This window comes from Coffea arabica, chromosome 2e (assembly GCF_036785885.1).
Source record: "Coffea arabica cultivar ET-39 chromosome 2e, Coffea Arabica ET-39 HiFi, whole genome shotgun sequence".
NCBI lineage: Eukaryota > Viridiplantae > Streptophyta > Magnoliopsida > Gentianales > Rubiaceae > Coffea > Coffea arabica.
This window is the reverse complement of record NC_092313.1, coordinates 16,885,975-16,904,908: the sequence shown is the minus strand read 5'-3', so window position 1 is coordinate 16,904,908 and position 18,934 is coordinate 16,885,975. Positions and strand designations below refer to the sequence as shown.

General features: G+C 37.4%; 1 protein-coding gene and 1 long non-coding RNA gene across 4 annotated transcripts; one reads left to right on the top strand and one right to left on the bottom strand.

The window, feature by feature from the left end:
* The first annotated feature begins 154 nt into the window (after positions 1-154).
* On the top strand, positions 155-5,032 carry LOC140036770 (uncharacterized). 2 transcript variants are annotated; one of them, XR_011840306.1, is made up of 7 exons: positions 173-427; positions 822-877; positions 1,048-1,135; positions 3,830-3,886; positions 4,038-4,116; positions 4,228-4,526; positions 4,664-5,032. It is a non-coding gene; the product is annotated as an uncharacterized lncRNA (long non-coding RNA). The 2 variants fall into 2 exon arrangements; XR_011840305.1 differs by lacking the exon at positions 4,038-4,116 and having other exon boundaries at positions 155-427.
* A 1,034-nt stretch (positions 5,033-6,066) lies between these two features.
* LOC113731336 (uncharacterized) lies at positions 6,067-11,679 on the bottom strand. 2 transcript variants are annotated; one of them, XM_027256546.2, is made up of 13 exons: positions 11,522-11,679; positions 11,293-11,364; positions 10,983-11,155; positions 10,347-10,419; positions 10,173-10,256; positions 9,629-9,745; positions 8,690-9,115; positions 7,793-8,187; positions 7,522-7,621; positions 7,356-7,415; positions 7,144-7,230; positions 6,745-6,873; positions 6,067-6,482 (listed from the first exon to the last, which is right to left on the bottom strand). In XM_027256546.2, the coding sequence occupies exons 3-13, from the start codon at positions 11,018-11,020 to the stop codon at positions 6,180-6,182; spliced, it is 1,812 nt and encodes a 603-aa protein (XP_027112347.2). In that variant the 5' UTR covers positions 11,021-11,155; positions 11,293-11,364; positions 11,522-11,679; the 3' UTR covers positions 6,067-6,179. The 2 variants fall into 2 exon arrangements, with proteins under 2 accessions (XP_027112347.2, XP_071935490.1); XM_072079389.1 differs by lacking the exon at positions 9,629-9,745.
* Between the last annotated feature and the right edge of the window lie 7,255 nt (positions 11,680-18,934).

Here is an 18,934-nt window from a genome sequence, read left to right as displayed (position 1 = left end):
CTACCTATACAGTAAAAGCGCGAATGGGTCTGTTAAGAAGGGTGGTTTTGTGCTGATGTGGCCAAGTTTTATTGGTTGGATGGTGGTCGTCCATCATGCGTTTCTCACGTGCCAAAAATTTTGTTTTAGGGCTTCCCTTGTTTTCTTTCCCCTCGTTCATCTCCGCCGCTTCGTTGCTCTCCAGAGCTCCGCTTCTCTCCCCTTCCATTTTTCTTTTCACGTCTTTGTTTTTTTGTTCCTTTTTGTTGTTTTTTATTTGGTCCTTTTTTCTCTGTTTTTCCTTCCCGTTTCCCCCCTCCCCCCTTTTCCCTTTCTTCTCTTTCCTTTTTTCAATTATATGATTCTAACTGATTTTTTTCCCTTGTTAGAATTGGTCTGGATATGAAGCTACTAAACGCATGAGACACAGAAATCATCTTCTTAATTGGTAAGCTCCAATATTTCCCTAAAGTTTTACAGTTTCCTTTATTTACAAAAGAAAGATATTTTTCTAGCTAAGATTTGTTAATCTTTCGATTAATAACCCAGAGGTCTGAAATACTAATTTTCCACCTCCTTCTTTGAGCAAACAAAGAAAGCCGTAGTAAAATCTTCATCCAAAAGCAGCGAAAGTCGGAAGTATTTATAAACCCAGAGATCTGCTATTTTTTATTTTCTCCCGACTTTCGACTATCATTCATCTACATGTTTTCTTTCTTCTTTGTTAATCAACAAAAATTAAAAACAAATATGGCACTTTGATGTTTTTTTGTTTAGTTTTTGTTTCTTTCTTTGTTTTCTTGAATTTGTAGTTACTCACAATCGCATTTTGCTTCTCACAGATTGCGGACAATGGATTGAAAGTCCACGAGAAGGAGAAAAAGAATCAACTTTCTAGGTTGTGCGATTTTCTTTAATTTATTTTTCAGTCTTTTTCCAATTTTACTCTAGCCTTCAAATTTTGTTTCCGTTTTTTTTTTGTAAGAAAAGTTTCTGATTTCAGATATCTTGCTTAGTACTTTAGTTTTGTTGCTGTTAACAATCTTATTTCTGTTGTCTATTGGACAGATAGGGATGTCATTTTTCTTTTAATAAATTGAGGGAAAAATGGAAGAAAAGTCGACGGGAAGAAGAAAAAAAGATTTAAGTTTTCAAGGTTCGAATTTTTCTGTAGTTTATTTTCCAACCATTTTTCTAATTTTACGCTAAACTGGACCTTCAAGTTTCCGGTTCCTTCTTTTTTCTTTTTTTTTTTGGCTTTTCCATTGAAGATTATATGTTTTAATTTCTTGTTTAGTTATTTAGTTTTGCTGCCGGTAATAGTCTTATTTTCCATTTATGTCATATTTTGATTTCTGTTTAGTAGATTGAGGAAAAACGCAAGAAATATCCACAAGAAGAGATAGATTTAACTTTTTAGGTTGTGATCTTTTTTTTCCCCAATTATCTTTGCAGCTCACCTGAAATTCAGCTTTCAAGTTATATTCTATTCATTGGTTTCACAAAGTAGTTATAGGTATTATTTCTTAGTTTTGCCTTTTATCTTTACTATTGCCTTCTTAACACGGATGGTTATGCATCCAAGTTATACATGGTACTGGGAGATCCTGTTTGAATTGTGCTTGGAATAGATGTCTTTGTCATTGCTTTTCCATTGCAGTAGTTGCAACTTTGTATTTAGAGTATGCATAGAGTGGTGTAGTTGCATTTACAAGTGTGGTTAACACTTATTGCTAAAATGTCTTATGGGTGTCTGAGTTTTGCAGTGGAACCAAAAGTTTTTATGCTGTAATTTGCTTCAGTACAATATTGAGTTTTTGGTTGAGCTTAACATGTCTGGTGTATCAAATTCCAAAAAGTCCTTGCTCTCAAATTACATTTGTGCAGTGCAAGAAATTCTGATACACAATGAGGAAAAAGTGATTGCCAAAAGTGTGTATATTTGGCCATACTCTTAACTGTGATTATTTTATTTGGCCGTCTCACCTTTTGTTCAATTTGTTGTATGGATTCCAGATTTTTACTTTTTCCTCCATTTATTTATCTCAAACATTCTGTGCGGAAGGCATTCAATGGAAAATCATATTGTTTCTTAATGTTTATGTGCCATCATCCTGTACAAGAAGGAAAGATTTTTATGTATGCAGGGATTATATACTTCGTTCAGAGCCCATGATTGCAATGTTTTTTTTTCTTTTTTCTTTTTGGGTTTTTTTGAGTATCCAAAACTGATCTGGTGTTTTTAATAGGTATTTGTGTTAAGCTGATTACTGGTAGTGATAGGAGGGAAGCTGCTTATATTATTCTCACTAGCTTTAAGGCTACTTAAGTTTGTTCTATGTTTAGCCTTTTTCTACTTAATTAGGTATGTTTAGTCTTTTAATGTACTGTTGTTTACTTAATGTTTCTTTTACCATGAGATCCTTGTAATTTTGTAGTCTCTGAATTTTTTAGTAAGAAATTTTCATTTATTGCAGATTATTTAATATTTGATTTGAAATTCATTTGTTAGCTTGCTTATATGCAGTTTCAATGTATTGATGTATTTACCTTTTGGTTCGTAGTTTGCTCTCTTATTGTAATTATTGGTCCTACAGAAAAGAATGATTCATTTATAGTGGCTCATGTGCAATTTCTTACTATCAATGCAAAAAAAAAAAAAAAAAAAAAAAAAACACCACTTAATAACTGCCACTGCGACATTCATTGAAGATAATGCATACATGGTGGTAAACAGACTGATTTTGTATTCTTTGGGGGTTTTTCTCCCTGATGAACAAGAGAAATTTTTCCCTTCCCTAGATTCTTAAATGTATATGCTGATAGGCTTTAGATTATCACCTAATTGTGTTCTTTTGTTTATTTGATAGATTGTTTTCCTCAACAATTGAAGGTTACGAAGCTAGAATAGAAACTCCCAGGGGGTTGATACATGTACATTTGCTTGTGAAAGTTAAAAATAACATATTGGATAGTTGTGCCTTTTAATTTTCTTTGCCTTTCTACTCTTGAATGATGAGTTGGACCGGGGCAATTTCTTTTCTGGCCTGTTCTTCTTTTTTTTTCCTTCCCGGCTCTCTTAGCTCGTCAAAGAGCCTATTACTTTGGTTATTATCATAGCATGGTTAGGTTACACAATTTATTTCGCCAATTTAATGGGTAGATTTTACAAAATTACTTTTTTTCTTTGCATTTTAATCTTGATAACACCTCATTAATGTTTCAAAAACTAGAAGATCAATTTTTTAGCAAATGATTTTACATTTTGAGCATTATCATTTAATTACATGACTTTGTTCTAGAAGTGTTTGTGAGCAAGTTGGGTAAAGCAGAGTTGACGATTGAACTATGTGGTTCATTGCCTACAATAGAAGTCTATTCTGCCCATAGTAATTGTAAGACAAAACAGCCAAGTTTGATCTAATAATTGTTTGTTTATACTTTTATGGGTTTTTTTTAATATTATTGACAATATCTTACTTGAGCTTTTACTTCGTATGTGAATTTGCGAAATGATATTTTTAAAGCCCTTTTTTCTATGGTTAGTCATTATTGGTGAAGTCATTTTTTCAGTGTATGTAATATATGGTTCTTGGTATCTCAACGTTATAGTATTCAAATGTGAAAACAGTTTGAAAAAATGGAAGGAATATCCACTGAAAGGAGAAAAAATTTTTAACTTTTCGGGTTGTGGATTTTTTTTGATTTATTTCCCTGTCATTTTTCCAATTTTACACTAGATTGGACCTTCAAGTTTCTGCTTCCTTTTCATTTATGAAGTTTTTAATTTCTTGCTTGCTTCTTTAGTTTTGCTGCTCCTCCTAATCTTAGATTGCTGCCTATTTGATAGATTGAGGAACATCACAAGGAAATACTAAAGGGAGGAGAAAAAGATTTAGCTTTTCAGGTTATCGTTTTTTCTTTTTATTTTGTGGTCATCTTTTTAGATTACCTTAACTTTGAATTTCAAATTTCTGATTTTTGTGCTATGTAGTGGTTTTCACGAAGTGTCTGCTGGGTATTGAAATTGTTAATTTTATGAATTCTTTTTTTTTTAGCTATTGCCTTCTCAACATGAATTGTTATGCATTTGAATCATATATGAAGCTGGGAGGTTTAGTTTGAAGTACTCTTGAGGTGGATATTTTTTCTCATAATTGTTATGCATCATTTGCCATGCTGAATTTATCAATCATGCTAATATAATCTTTGATAGCCATATATTGAGGGTTTTTTTAAATAATGTAGGTTATTCTTCTAGAAGCTGTGGATGTTGAAGAAAAGGCAAACAATTATCTAAAGGAAGAAATAGTTGAAAGAGATCAATCAATATTACTTCATTTTTTCTAGACATATATATGTTTTCTCACCTTGTAGTTTCCTCCCAATGCTGTGCTGATGTGTTTATCACCTTGGCATTTATCACCTCTCTCCCAATGCTGCCACTTTGACTACCAAGATCAACCCAAAAAAAATTACGTCAAATCATTCTGGAGGGGAAACGAAAAGAAATTAAGCATTTGCATGGTAATCGAGTGACTTTTAAGGTTAGCTTCCTGTTATTTTGTAGATATTTCTTGGCTGTGAATTTTTCTTTTTTATTTTTAAAATTTTATGACTATTAGGTATCATCTTGTGATTATTTTGTTTTTTGGTTTCTTTTGTGTGCATATGACTGGTAAAGAAATAGAGGAGTTCAGGAAGAGAACTACACGCAGTTGGTTACCATATGGAACGAACCAAATAGAGAGGAGTCATTGGGTTGGTTACCCCAATCAATGACTGTTAAAAGCATCCATGCTTTCGGCCTTTCACGGGGAACGAGAGGAGAGTCTGAATGAAGCTGGAGCTCTCTGATGCTATTAGTCATTGAAAGTCTAGAATCATTTTGCTTGTGGCCAATTAGAAATACTTTTTTCTTTTCTTTATCAATTTGTTCAATTGGCACTGGTATAGGTTTAGCCTCACTAAGTAGATTTTCTCTTTATACTGCATGTATATGCATTTTATTATTCATTTGAATATATTGTAAAAGAAACTTATTACTGTTAAATATCCTTTTCTAGAAACTGACAACTTGATTTGTGGTTTTTATCAACAAAAAACTAACTTATAGCTATTAAATGCCTTTTTTAGGAACTAACAACTCCTTTGTGTATTTCTTCAAGCTATAGTTTTTCCCTTCTCCACCATTATATGTGTCTTTTTTTATTTCTATTTTCATTCTATGCAGAAGCAAGGAGCATCTTAATGATCTTAGTAGTTTACTCATTGTATTGGCTTGCATTTCCTTAACAGATTATTCCTATTTACTGCCTAATAAAACTACAAAAATAGAATGGCAAAGTTTTCGATGTATCTTTTTGTACCTTTTCATACTTAATATTTGAATTTGAATCATTGGGCATTTCTGGGCAACCTTGAAAATTACACCGTGCATCGCGCGGTGTTCTCCTCCTAGTTCTATAAACGTGTGAAAGCATTCACTACATTGAGAAAATGAGACAAAGATCAAATAAACTCCGTAGATGCCTCAAAATCCCTTGGAACAAATAAAAGCTATGATCAATAAAAACAGGAATTTTTTAAAGATGAACAAATATGGAGCCCGTTTAAATTGTTATTTTCTGAAATTTTTGTAAAAAAATATATATATATTTTAATAATTTAATATATTTGAAATAAAAAAATGATTTAAAAATGTATTTACGACAAATGGAAAAAAAATTTTGGGATAAATTGGCAATGCAAATGAACAACCACCGGCACTAAAAATGCTCCCCTAGGTCTATTTGTGGGTTTTAATGCAGTCCTATTAAGGCACCATTACTATTTTTGTAACATTTTAGAAGTGCTAAATGATATTAGGAAAAAATCAGACAAAATAAGTGATATTTTTAAAACTTTAAAGGTACGAAATGATATTATGAGAAGTATCAGCGGAGGTTTTCTAATATTATCCCTTTCAGTTTTTTTCCATCCTTTAGCTTCTTGTTGTGGCGTCTTTCCTAAAATTATACTCTCGCTGATGTATTATTGTTTTTCACTTGGGGCATTCCTGTCTCAGTTTCGAGATTCTGAGTCATCTTCTATTCAAAACCCTCGTCCTACCATCTATATAGTATAGTATATACATGGACATAGAAAACGATACAACAAATGTTCATTCACAAAGTCCCATATTAAACTACAGGGCAATTTTAGTTAACCAATTCATCCGCAATCAAATAGCGGAAGGCGAAGTCATGAGGTACCCACACAATTTTCTTCCAAAATTTTCCTTGCTGAGGCTGCTGAAATTTTTCCCTCAAGAAACCTGACAAAGCATGCTCGATTAGCTCTGCAAAACCAGACGGACACAAATCTAACTCCTTTACAAAAGAATCCACTCTCTTGGGCAACAGCAGCTTCAGATCTTTTTGTGCCCTCATGTTGGTCTGAATGTACTCTTCTTTTGCCACTTCAAGCTCCTGGAAGACTCTCCTGGGTGTATAAACCCGAAGCTGAGATGTATATATAATATCAGCAAATCATGGAAGCCAACTGATAATATTCAGAAAATTTCATATCTATGTATGCATGCATGGATTTTCATCTTTGCTGGTGTTATTATATCGTCTATCTACGCGGCCCATTACAGCGCAAGAAACTGCGTTTAGCATTCATCAAAGTCATCAATTTAGCTTACAGCCGAGCACGTGGATCTTTGAACTTTACATTGCTGTCTTTTGCAGCCTAAGTAATGAAGGATATATATGGGCTTACCATTGGATCAGAATGGCTTCCTGAACAAAGTGCGAAATATAGACGGGGTTCTGGGTGCCCGGTTGCAAATAATTTACAGGTATCTCCTGCCCTGTACTTCGCTCGCGAAAAGAACAATGACTGCAGCCACTGCAAGTAAGAATGTAATTGCTTGAGACCACTGTGTATCCAAAAGTCTAGTATTTGTAAATTTTCATAACTAGTTAGTACTCATTGGAGCTTTAGCAATAGCAGAATAAAACTAGTGTGTCTTCTGTCTTTGTACAGTTTGGCTGGAAGGGGGAGATATTTATAGACTCTCAACACAAGTAGCTTTTATAGAGGCAATTTCACAGATTTTAGGCATGATCAGTCAAAAGAGTCTTTATCTCCAAAAGAGGTTGTAGCAAAGAAATGTACTTGTCCTGGACGAGGTAATCGACATCCCAAAATAGAGCTCTGTATCATGTCCACACTCACAGTATGACCACCGATGTTATATGCAGCCTGGATCACAGACAAAGTCTCAATTAATGAAACAAGAGAATTGCTTATTGGTGAGAAAGGAAAATGCTACTGTGACAAATCATATGGAGCACTCATAATCAAAGTCTCCAAACAGACTTCTTTACCTTGAGAAGCAAAGACATTCTCTTAATATTGCTTCTTGGAACGCCATAAACCAAATAGGCCTGTGACGTTTATTTCAACAAGTTAATTTATATGTATAAACTATCAAGTAAATATGACGGAAGTAATATCTTCGAATCTATTACTGGTTTGTGAAGTAATAGTTACATGCATCACTAGAGCATTGTGGACATTTATCCAAAAAGCTAGCTTCTCTTCATGCTTCATTTTCTTTGGGTCAACGAACTCTAAAAACGAAATAAGAGACCTGCAGGGAAGCAAAAAATATCTTTCAGGCTCACTGATACCATCAACAAAATACTAGTACCCATCAAGTTGATGGTGACTTGAAGATGCTATATCTCCCACTTATTTTGGGGAAAGGTTGGTATAAAGGGTTAACTAGAGAGCTGAATCACTCAGAAGCAAAAGTGTTTACCTAAATTTCTGTATCATATCCTCGACTTCATTCAAGCTTTTCTGATCTCTGCAGATCCCATGAATTTCAGCCACGGTTTGAAAAGGAAAGCTAAATTCTTTAGGTGATTCAATACGGAATGAGTTGTCCAACCATGAATTGAATAATGAACTTTCACTGCAATGTTGGCTCCAATTATGATTCTGATCCCGTGGAGAACTTCTAGATGATGAAATTGATCCAGGGGATGAAGGGAAACCATAATTGTTCAAAGGAGGGTCAGCAAGTTTACAACATATTGCTGAAATGCATTTAATCATCTCCTCGGAAATTCTATTTGGACTTCCCCAAGCACGATCCTGCACACTGGGGACGAGATGCTCTGGCAGACTAACATTTGAACTTCCCTGAGCCCTCTGGTGACATTGGGTTGCCAACATTATTTAAATTGGACATCAATACATAAAAATTACTTCTACTTTACATCAAGCTTAAAAATTTATTGCCTCGAGTAATCAGGCAAAGCCGCCAAGGTACAAGAGATTGATGGAACTACAATCTATAGATTAAAATGGGGGGCAAAAACCCATAAAATAAAGGGAAAAAGATGGCCTTATAAACTAGATTGAACCATGGAAATGCATGAAAAGTTTTATGAGCATACATAGAAGATAGTTGCAAACAAAAATTCCACTTACCTCAGCGGCGAGACCAAATGGCCTTGTTACATGTTTTCCCACATATATCAGGTTAAAGCATTGCCCTAATTTAAATTCTTTTTGGGTATAACTTTACAAGACATTTGTAAATAACGATAAAACTAATAATAGTGGATAAGCGGTGAGTGAAATTGGTAGGTCTACTTCACAGATAACTCATAGATACGATATAAACATGAATTGATTCATCTTTACTCACCTCCAGCATAAATAAAGGTAATGAATGGTATGATTCCACAGCTTCTTCTACTGCCAGTGGTCCCAGCGAAGGAGAAGTTTTCACACCAACTGCTGACCGATGAGATAGTGATGAGTGGCTGCGGTGAATACTATAATCTTCAAGTATCTGAGATCCCAAACTTTCATTAAGTGGACTAGCTGATGAACCTCCAGGTGGCATCAAATGTTCAGCATTGGTAGGTGAATCCTCTGAACTGTTATTTTGAGGAAATTCTGAAGAGACCTGTTCCTTCGGAGGTGAATTTTGATTTGGCTTTTCTCTAGTCATAGATGAGGGAATCAACTTTTTTGCAAAAGTTTTCCTGTACATGGAAAGAAGATACTTTTCCAGGTAGACAACCTCCAACTCCAAAGTGGCAATGTCTTTTATAAGGTCCTTAGCTGGCTGAAAGCAAATACGGTCAATTTGTTGGTCTCGAGAGAATTCAGTAACTTGAACAACATAAACCAAAATATGGATCATAGACACTCCATCTAAATAGCAAGAGCTGTATAACTTCATGAAGTACAAAATGGAGCTTAATTCGTTTATGATCTGTTATATCTCTTTTTTTTCCCTTTTTTGTTACCATTTCTTCGTAAATAGCATCTGATTTTCCTATTTTGTAAGCTTCTATAACCCAGGTATTATTTCAATAACACTGGAAAGGAGTGACGGATTGTCCAGTGAAATGAAGGAGAAGACAAAATTGCCGGTATCTGTAATATCCTTTATGCCTTTGTCTATGCAATCCAGGCTGAAGAATAAAATGGCGAACACAACATGATGAGGACTTTCTAGTGATTTTATGAAGCAAAGTCTGGACAGTTGCTCCTTAACCCAATGAGATGGTCATTTTGAGCTGCAAATGACAAAGAACCTTCTGAAAGAGATGAATACAAAATGAGAAAGAACAACCTTGGAAATGGAGTTTTCTAATGAGGAATCATGCAAGAAAGGTTTGTGACACAATGCCCTTTGTAGTGCTTGGCGCATTGCAAACTGGTTCTCAAGTTGTTTTTGAAGCTCTAAAATCTGCAAGAAGTTGGAAGAAAGTATTACAGCAAAAACACGGAAGAAAACAGCCCTGCAATACCCTTACCAGTAGAGAGAGAGAGAGAGAGATGAACATGTTAACTACTTTTTTTTTTTCCCTCTTCCTCTGCCTAATTTATTCTTTGGTAGCATAATAATTATGATAGGAACACAAAACTCGATGTTCGTATCTTCGCCGCTCTACCTGAGAAAACCTTTTTTAAGCTCATGCTTTGTTTTTCTCAAATATGCCCAAACTCTATGAAGATTTTAGATTCCTAAGGCTATTCAAGTTACATAGCCTTAAAATTTTTAAATTGCAAAATCATTGAGCAAGCAACAAAGAAATAAGGATGACAGCAGTAATACAGCCGAAGTTAATCACTGAAATCTCAAGATATGCATGAGAAAATAAATCCAATTGAACCTCTTCCTTCAATGTATTTTGAACCATGGAATCAGTCAAGGGCCTCTTCTTGGGTTCAATACTACTCTTCAGCTGCCCCATGTCCTATGAGAGATCAACGTTTGACATGAAAAGACGCAAATAATTAGCACTGGGTGTGAAATGAGATAGAAGATCTAGTGAGTTGATTTATACCATCTCAGAAAGATATGAAGACTTCAGGAGATTACTGAATTTCTCTTCCTCAAAGATATTACCAGAGTAGTCACTGCAGAATTAGAGAAGCAACAATATTAAGTTGTGGATACCCTTCCTCAATGCAGCAACAATAAGGTAGCTTATGTTTAGTTGGTACATATGTTCGTGCAGATTAGACAACATCAAAAAGTTTTCCAGTGATCGGGATATAATGTAGTCAACTGATTTTCCCTCAAATGTCAGGCAAAGTTTAAGATAATCTGCTCCGCCTTCTTCCAATTCATGCTAAATTTTCTTTCCGGTAAGAACAAAGGGGGCAGTAAAACTTGCTCTGCTACTTGGAAGTAGTTTATACCATCTAGCAATGAAACTAAAAGTTTCTTTGAACGAGTGTCTTCTAAGTTGAAACAGAGCAAGGAACAAGTCAGAAACCCTGTCAGAAGATTATATAAGCAATCCTAGGAAAACTTAAATTTGAAATAAATCAATTCTAGTTGTGAACGAGTATGATAATCCAGGAATTACTTTGGCAGGTATGCATTGCAGATCATTCCTCAAAAAGAAAAGGGAAACAATTTGAACATAAAGCATAATGGAGAAAACAAGTTGCAGCAGAGGAATAAAGAATGCTACCTCTTTGAGCGCTTGTGATATGAAGTATCAAGCTCCATTTAGCTCTAATCACTTTTAACAAGAATCATGCACAATATCAACGCTCTCAAATAGTGGCTTTCTGACCCCACTTGTCAAATTCTTCTCAAACAGCGGCAATAAATGCTGCAAGTATATCCAACAGAAATTGGCATCTGCAAAAACAGAAACAAGACCAGGTTGAAGAAAAACTCCAAGAAACATTAAATGGTAACAACAAAAGAGCTGCTCCCTCTGCCTATGAGAAGCAGATCACAGAATCGTGATGGAAGGAGGGAGACTTGTCACTCACCAGACCTGTTACTTGGAATGCTGAATCAAAATCTGCTTTTCAATTGGCATTATGGGTTCAACTCTATTATTCCTATTTCAAACAAAAAGGGATCGTCACGTGTGGTAGAATTACACTGCTAAAGAATATGCATGTTGTGCAGGTATGTGTTTGTAAGATATATGCAGTTTGCAGTGCTGGAAAGGAAGACTGTTTTGACTAGTCCCTTGTCTTAGAAAGTGACACCCACCTTTGTTGGTGGCCTTTGCAATGGCGAGCTTTTCTGCATTAAAAGAAGCAAATTAGTTGGCGACTTCAGATTGACAAAAGTCAAGACTGTAGATTTGGGCATCCAAATATTTTAGAGCACCAACAAGATTTTCTCATGCCCTCTCCTCCTTACAAAAGGGACTCGATGACACTAAACAGCGAGTTTATTGCAGTAGTACCATTATTACTACATATTAAAAAGACCTGTAGGAGACATTGGGACCATGGTAGTCTGCAATCTTACAGCCTCCCATTTTGGCTCTCGTCAAACTTGATTATGACATAATATGAGTAATGCGTGAAATTCAAGTTATAATGTTCACTAATCACACTTTATAAAAGGTGGGGAAAAAGGAATAAAGAAGAAGGGTGAAGATTGAAGAAGAACATTATCCAACATGAAAAAAGTTGAAAAGGGGAACTCAGTATCTGGCACCCTTTTCGGCTTTTTCCTTTATTTGTTTTACTGTATAATCCAACAAACCTGATTTGCTTTGTGTCTTGTTGCTCGTGCTCTTCTACAGTACATTTAGAGCTCGGTAAGCGCTCGTCTGCCCATCCAAGACTATGACGGAGCAAAAATCAACCAAACTCTAAAGAATGGGGACTCAGTCATATCACATATGTTAGTTGGCACTAATTAGCCCCCCCACCACCACCACCACCAAAAAAAATGTCAGTTGCCACTTGTCAGCATCTTGGAGAGGACAAGATAGATAGACAAAAGATTGCATACCAGATACTAAAAGAATTTGAGCATAGGCAATTAACGGTGAAATGTGTCAATTTCTTGTTGCTGAAATTAGAGCAAAATAACAAAACTCATACGGAGACATAAACGGAAATGCATGGAAAATCAGTACTGGTTCTGGGCTACAAAAAAATAGAAAGGGCTAAATAAAGGCTGTATTTTAGAGTCACCTTAAAAGGGCTGAAAGGCAAAGGTCAAATTGAAAGCAAAAGGAATGCTTGACGTGAAGTGACTTTATTTGAGGTGGGCTTTTCATTCCATTTGCGCTGTCTAAAAATCTCATATCAAGTGTCCAATGCATGCAACTACAAGAGGTTCATTCATAGTGAATCACAGCTAACCCTGTTTCAGTTTGTTTGAGAGGAATGCTATCTTACTTTTGACTTGAATATGATTGAGTACTGGCGTCCTTCGCTTTTATGAAGAGAATGCAATGGAAAGGCAACTTCCAGCTCCAGGTATGCCCATGCCCACAAAAGTTATGCGCCTTTTTTTAATTATTATTCAGAACAACGCCCGCATCCTTAGCCCTCCTCTCAATTCCAACACCACCAACTTCAGAGTCTCTTTAGCTGATCCGTGCACAACTTCTCTCAGGGAATTATTTTATTTGTGGTAAACAACTTCTTTTCTGTTTCTGTCTTCAACTCGCACATCTAGAATATTAGAAAGAATCTTTTTCCCTGAAATGAGCCGATAGTTGATCATTCTGCCAGGGGAAAAAAAAAAGAATCTGTCACTGCAGGATCAAGAGAGCATAGTATTCGGTTTAGTTTTAAAAAACAGTAGTGTGTCTGAATATAACGTGGAAATTGATCCGGATCATGGTTGTGAGCTCCACATAAGAATAACTGAACACGATAATATATGATTTCACCAATCGATGATAATAATAAAACGATCATTATCTTCATCATAATGATCCAAATTAAACAATTTCTTGGATACTTCAAATGCATCTCTTCTCGAGAGTTAGACTTGCCAGAGGAAGCTGACAGACATGCCTGCAGACCAATTAAAAACAGCAAAGTTTCCGCCTGCGATGCAAAATTTTCCACAGGGGTCATGGTAAGAAGTGTTAGAGATTAGTAGCGTTCCTCTATTCTAATAGCATGACATTTTTTTGATAGGATGCAATATGCATGGACTGATCGATCATTTGTGGTCCAAAATGGAACAGCCCCTGACACCATCCCAATTAAAAATTTCAATGGAAGGTCAAAACCAGTCATTAGCTATGGGATTCTGCAGTAGACTTTTTAAGGTGTTAATTAATCTAAAGCTATATAGTCGTTAGGTGCTCCTGACACAGACAGCTTCTAGTCTCGTTAGACTAACGTGGCCCTATTTTCTTTATTGTAGTTTGAAAATTTCCAACTTCTGCAGAATTTTATGGGTTGAAAATCACCAAGCTTCAGATTCTAGCTCCGATGTTCACGTAAAAAGCACTTTTATCAAAAGAAGAAGAAATTAAAAAAAAAAAATGAAAGACGAAGCAGAAGAAGAGACACGGACGGTTCAACGACCAAACAAAAGATTATCATTTGGGATGGGAGAAAAGTCGATTATCATTTGGATTAAGAAAGTAAAAGAATGCTTTATGCCTCCATTAGGCAATGCCTGCCCAACGACTTACTACTCAGTTTGGGCTTCTTCTATCTTTTCTTCGTAAGCGGGCTAGACAAAGGAAGCCCAGTAAAAACACCAATCTGAGATTTTTGCAAAACTCAAAAACCAATCTGTCAGTACATTGAAATTAGACCGGGTGTCGATCGGGGGACTCTTTTAAGAATCACTGGTCCAGCCCAGATTGGTGATTGCAGGCAGACTTCACCCACCCGTTTATATGCTTTGTTACTACTGAACTGATCCTGACAAATTGGACTTTCTAAAGTACTAGTACTCCCATCTTTTAATTCTGAAGCAGTACCTGTACCAGAGCCCAACCCTCTACTGCAAATGATGAATTATTCACTACTATCTCCCCAGACCAGACTATGGAATTTGTTGGAATTGGTTTAAACTCCAAATTTCTTTCTTTTTTCACATGTATATATATATATAGAATAAATTATTCGGTTGGCCACTAAACTTTTACAATCGTCGAGTTTTGATCATTTAACTATTAAAAGTCTGATTTTGACTACTAAAATGTATAAAGTTAAAACGCGATGCCATTCTGTTAGATTTAGTCGTTAAATTTGCGGATCTGTCCGCGCGATTTCCAAGACAAAAGCAGGGTCAATTTAGGAACACTTCGCCAATTAGCATTTCCATCCAGATAACTCTCATTTCTCAGGTCACAATTTCGGTCCCTTTTGTTGTTGTTCCTTTTTACATCCCAATTCTTCAGCGAATCTCCTCCGTCACCCACATCATAGCGGTCATCGTCTTCTTCGTCCACGTCTTGTTCTTCATCTTCTTGAGTTTTGAAGTTGTCGTCGTCGGAGTCGTCGGGGGAGTGAAGAACAAAGGCATCTTCGCCGTGGCAGATGGAGCCGAGAGGGTTGAGTAAGCAGTTGGCGAAGACGCGTTGGATCAGATCGGAGAAGTTGGAGACCTTGGTTGTGGTACCGGACATTTTGTTGATCCTGACTGAGTTTGTGCGGCTCGGGCTACCAGTCACTCAAGAGTGGGTAGTGGCATCAGTAAAATGTGTGAGTAGCAGCTATGTTTTCAGACTCGGACCGGATATCGACTCGGCTGAGGTCAAGGGTCAGGGGTTAATGGGTTCGACCGGATTCAACCGGGGTTGAATCAGATGACGTCATAAATATATATTAATGATATATAATTAAAATAATATATAAAAATTCCCTTTAAATTGATGGTTTATAACTTTATATGCATATTTGATGAGTTTGGATTTAGTTCAAAAGAAATGCACTTCAAATTTATAGGTAAATTTGTAGTTTAAAAAAATATAATGGGTGGATTTTTTACTTCTTAAAATAATATGGGGTCAAATGAAATTATTAAAACAATTTTGGAACAAGCATACCTAATATGATGTTAGCCGCCGCCCCAATTTGCTTTTGACTTTATCCTGGCACCTTTTCGGCTTTTCTTACTCCCATTCACCGGAGCTTTTTCTTGTACTTTATCTCCACAATAACTCCTTTCCTCCCATTCCTTCTTCTTCCGCCCCAGTAATACTCTTCCTATTTCTTTGCCTTTTCCTCAAGTCTTCACGCTGCCTGCCGCTGCTTCATATTTCTTATTGTCTTCCCATCATTGCCAATCTTATGTTTCTTTCATCTTTTCGTTTTCCTGATTTTTTTTTACCTTTGCAAATTTAATTTGTTAGTTTTTTCTTTTCAAACTCAGAAATCGTCTTTTTTTTTTCTAATTTCTTTTTTCTTTATGTGTCTCCTTTCTACAATTTTCTTTGTCTTTTTTTTTTTCATTTATTGACATGAGATCTATGAGATCTTATTTAAAAATTAATTATAAAAACTGGTTTTGATTGAGTCCATGCCAGCTGATGATATGTGAGAAGAACAGGAAGGAAGCTATGCTGCTGAGAACTAAACTCACAGGCGGGAAGAAAAAAGTTAGAAGGAAAGGAAAAATGGAAAAGCCCGGTTTTAATGGTTCGTACCGGTTTCCGGTCGAACCCCGGTTTTGACCGGATTTGACCGAGTTTTGGCCAACAGAGTTTTAATGGCAACTCGGACCGGATGCCTGACCGGTTCCCGGTTCAACCGGTCCAACCGGCCGGTCCGGTCCCAAGTTTGAAAACATGGAGTAGCAGTAGACTAGTAGGATTGTAGGATTAGTCAACGAGTCAAAGCATTTGCTTGGTATAGAACTTTTTTTTTTCCTACTCTTCACGGTAGAGGCTCGGTTTAGATTTATGGTTATTTTGTCTTGGTTATTTTGTCTGTTATATATTTTTTTAAGAGATTTTCTTGGTTACCACTCGCTAGGATTCAGTTAGCAAATATACGAGTATTACCATGCCAAAGTGGAGTATTGCAAAAAATATTTTTTGAAGAAAGCACTCACTACTGCCAGTAGCGGTGGATGTTGAGTAGGGATATATGCGAGCCGAACTCAGGTTGGCTCAAACTCATGTTGAGTAGGATTCAGTTAGCTCGCGAGTAGCTCGGTCAACGGCTTGGCTCGAACTCAGGTTGACCAAGTTCGAGCCGAGTTTCGAGTAGCTCGATTGGCGTTCGAGTCGAGTTTCGAGTGTCAAATTTTTGACTCGCAACTCGTCGAACCGGGCTATTTAAATAATATATTTATAATTTAAATAATATATACGTATTATAATTATAAAATGACTATTATGAGTATAGGTTATACGAAATTTACAATATACTCTTCTTTATAATAAAATTTTATAAGGGTAAAAAAGTAATAACATAATTATAAAAATACCTAAAAAGAAAAAATGTCTAAAAAATGCCTCATTTTTTTGGTCGAGTCGAGTCAAAAAACTTGATTAGACTCGGCTTGATAAGGCTTGACTAAGGGTCGAGTCTTATCGAGTCGAGTTTCGAGCTTAGAGCGAGTACATCGAGTCAAGTTTCGAGTATCAATTTTTTTGACTCGATCAAGCTCGAGTCGAGCTCGAGCCTAGGGATATATGAGTCGAGTCGAACTCGAGTATAGCACTACTCGAATTTGACTCGACTCGATTACATCCCTAATGTTGAGGGGTGAACATAGTGAGACTCGGATGTTTCCTCCGTCTCTTCCGGGATGGCGGTCTTGGCATTTGTAGGCACAGCGAAGAATTTGACGCTCAGAAATCTACTGGTGGCGTTGGAGGAGTGATGTCTGCAATGGATGAAAAGGGTCTGACAAAGATTTGAGGTGGGGAGGAAGAAGAGCGACAATTTTGGAGAAAAGCATTGAATGCTACGTTGAACTTTCTAAATTGACCTGTCTTTTATCTTGAAAATCACACGGACAGACAGATCGGCGAGTTTAACGGCTAAATTTAACAAAATGGCCTAGCATCTTAACTTTATACGTTTTAATGATCAAAACCAGACTTTTAATAGTTAAGTGATCAAAACTCGACGATTGCAAAAATTTAGTGACCAACCGGATAATTTGCTTTATATATATATATATATATAACTTTTTAATTAGCTGAATGTATAGAGGAAACAATCTGAGGAAAGGAAATGAATATTCTCGCCTGAGTTAGTATTCGAGAAGAAGAAGGAAGGAAGGGGGCAGCAACTGTCACTGACATGCAAGCAGGAGAAATGACATCGACGAGTAGGGTATTATATATGTATGGCCCTAATAAGTGGAGAACAGAGTATCCCAAGTGATACTGGACCCCAAGTGATACTGGACCTGGCCCACTGACTGAAGCTGAATCAATCAGTTTCTTTTTTTTTTCGATTTAGTTAGTTAGAGGATGTTTTCCGCCGCCTTGGTTGGTTCATTGGTTGCGTCTATAATATACTAGTAGTACCTGCATCTGCATGCACATATACAAAGTGGAATCAGCCTTTCCTTCTTCTCTGCTAGTACATAATAATACTTACTGATAAAAATTCAATGAAGCAAAATCTCCAGAAGCATCATCCAACAATTTAATCCCATTCATCCATAACAAATGCCAATGCCAATGCCTACCGCCTCTCTGCAACTCCAATTCCAAATCCTCCTCCTCTTCATCCTCTTCTCCCTCTTCATCTCCTCCTCCCCCTTCCCCACTGTCCCTCCCCCTTCCTCTTCCTTTCCAACTCTCGCCTTCTCATACTCTTTCTCATCAACTACCACCTCCATCCTCCACTACCTCGGCTTCCAACTACTCTCCACCGCCGTCCCCGCCGCCAACCTCTCCTCCACCCCCATCACCATCTTCGTCCCCTCCGACTCCTCCCTTCTCGCCTGTCCTTCTTGCTCCCTTCCTCTCCTCCTCCGCCAGTACTCCGTTCCCGGCCTCTACACTCTTCGCTTTCTCCGCAACTTGGCCTTCGGCATCAAGATCAAAACCCTAGCCCCCAATTACTGTCTCACCATCACCACCGCCACCAATGCCTCCTCTCCCCATGCTGCAGCTGCGGTCTTCGTCAACGGAGTTGAGATCACCGGTCCCGACCTCTTCAACAACGGCGTCCTCATTATCCATGGCCTCGACGGCTTCGTCTCTTACCTCTCTACACTGTCTTGCGACATTGACCGAACGACCACCCTCTCATTCCCTTAGCCCTCGTCGCCTCACTTGTCCATCATACGCCCCATGCTGAAGGACGCCATTCTCCGACTGCGGGTAAGAGGCTATGGTGTCCTGGCTCTCGCTCTGAGGATGAAGTTCAAACAGCTATCCGAGCTTAAGGCCATGACGGTGTTCGCTCTGGATGACATCTCCATCTTTTCCGGGGGAGGCCAGGCCACCTTCCTCTCCGACTTCTGGTTCAACGTGGCGCCCAACAGGCGGATAATGGTGGCAGAACTGGTGACAATGCTGCCGGGAAATTTGCTGCCGACTACGGAAATTGGACAGAATCTGATGGTGACGACGGCGGGGGGAGGAGGGTTGTTGGCCCCCATGAAGATCAACTACGTCAGGATCAGCAGCCTGGACGTGATGCACAACAGCAGGATTGTGGTCCATGGGCTGACGGCGCCGTTTCCCCACCACCGCATGCATTTCCATTCCCCTGCGGA

What these genes read in the sequence shown, in the direction of transcription:
- LOC113731336 (XM_027256546.2), bottom strand. Translation starts at nt 11,020, where the DNA reads ATGGAGCTTGATACTTCATATCACAAGCGCTCAAAGAG. An exon ending in TAGAAAACTCCATTTCCAAG is followed by an intron (nt 9,116 to 9,628) that starts GTTGTTCTTTCT and finishes ATTTGCTTTCAG; the next exon opens with CCAGCTAAGGACCTTATAAA. An exon ending in TACCTTTATTTATGCTGGAG is followed by an intron (nt 8,188 to 8,689) that starts GTGAGTAAAGAT and finishes CAATGTCACCAG; the next exon opens with AGGGCTCAGGGAAGTTCAAA.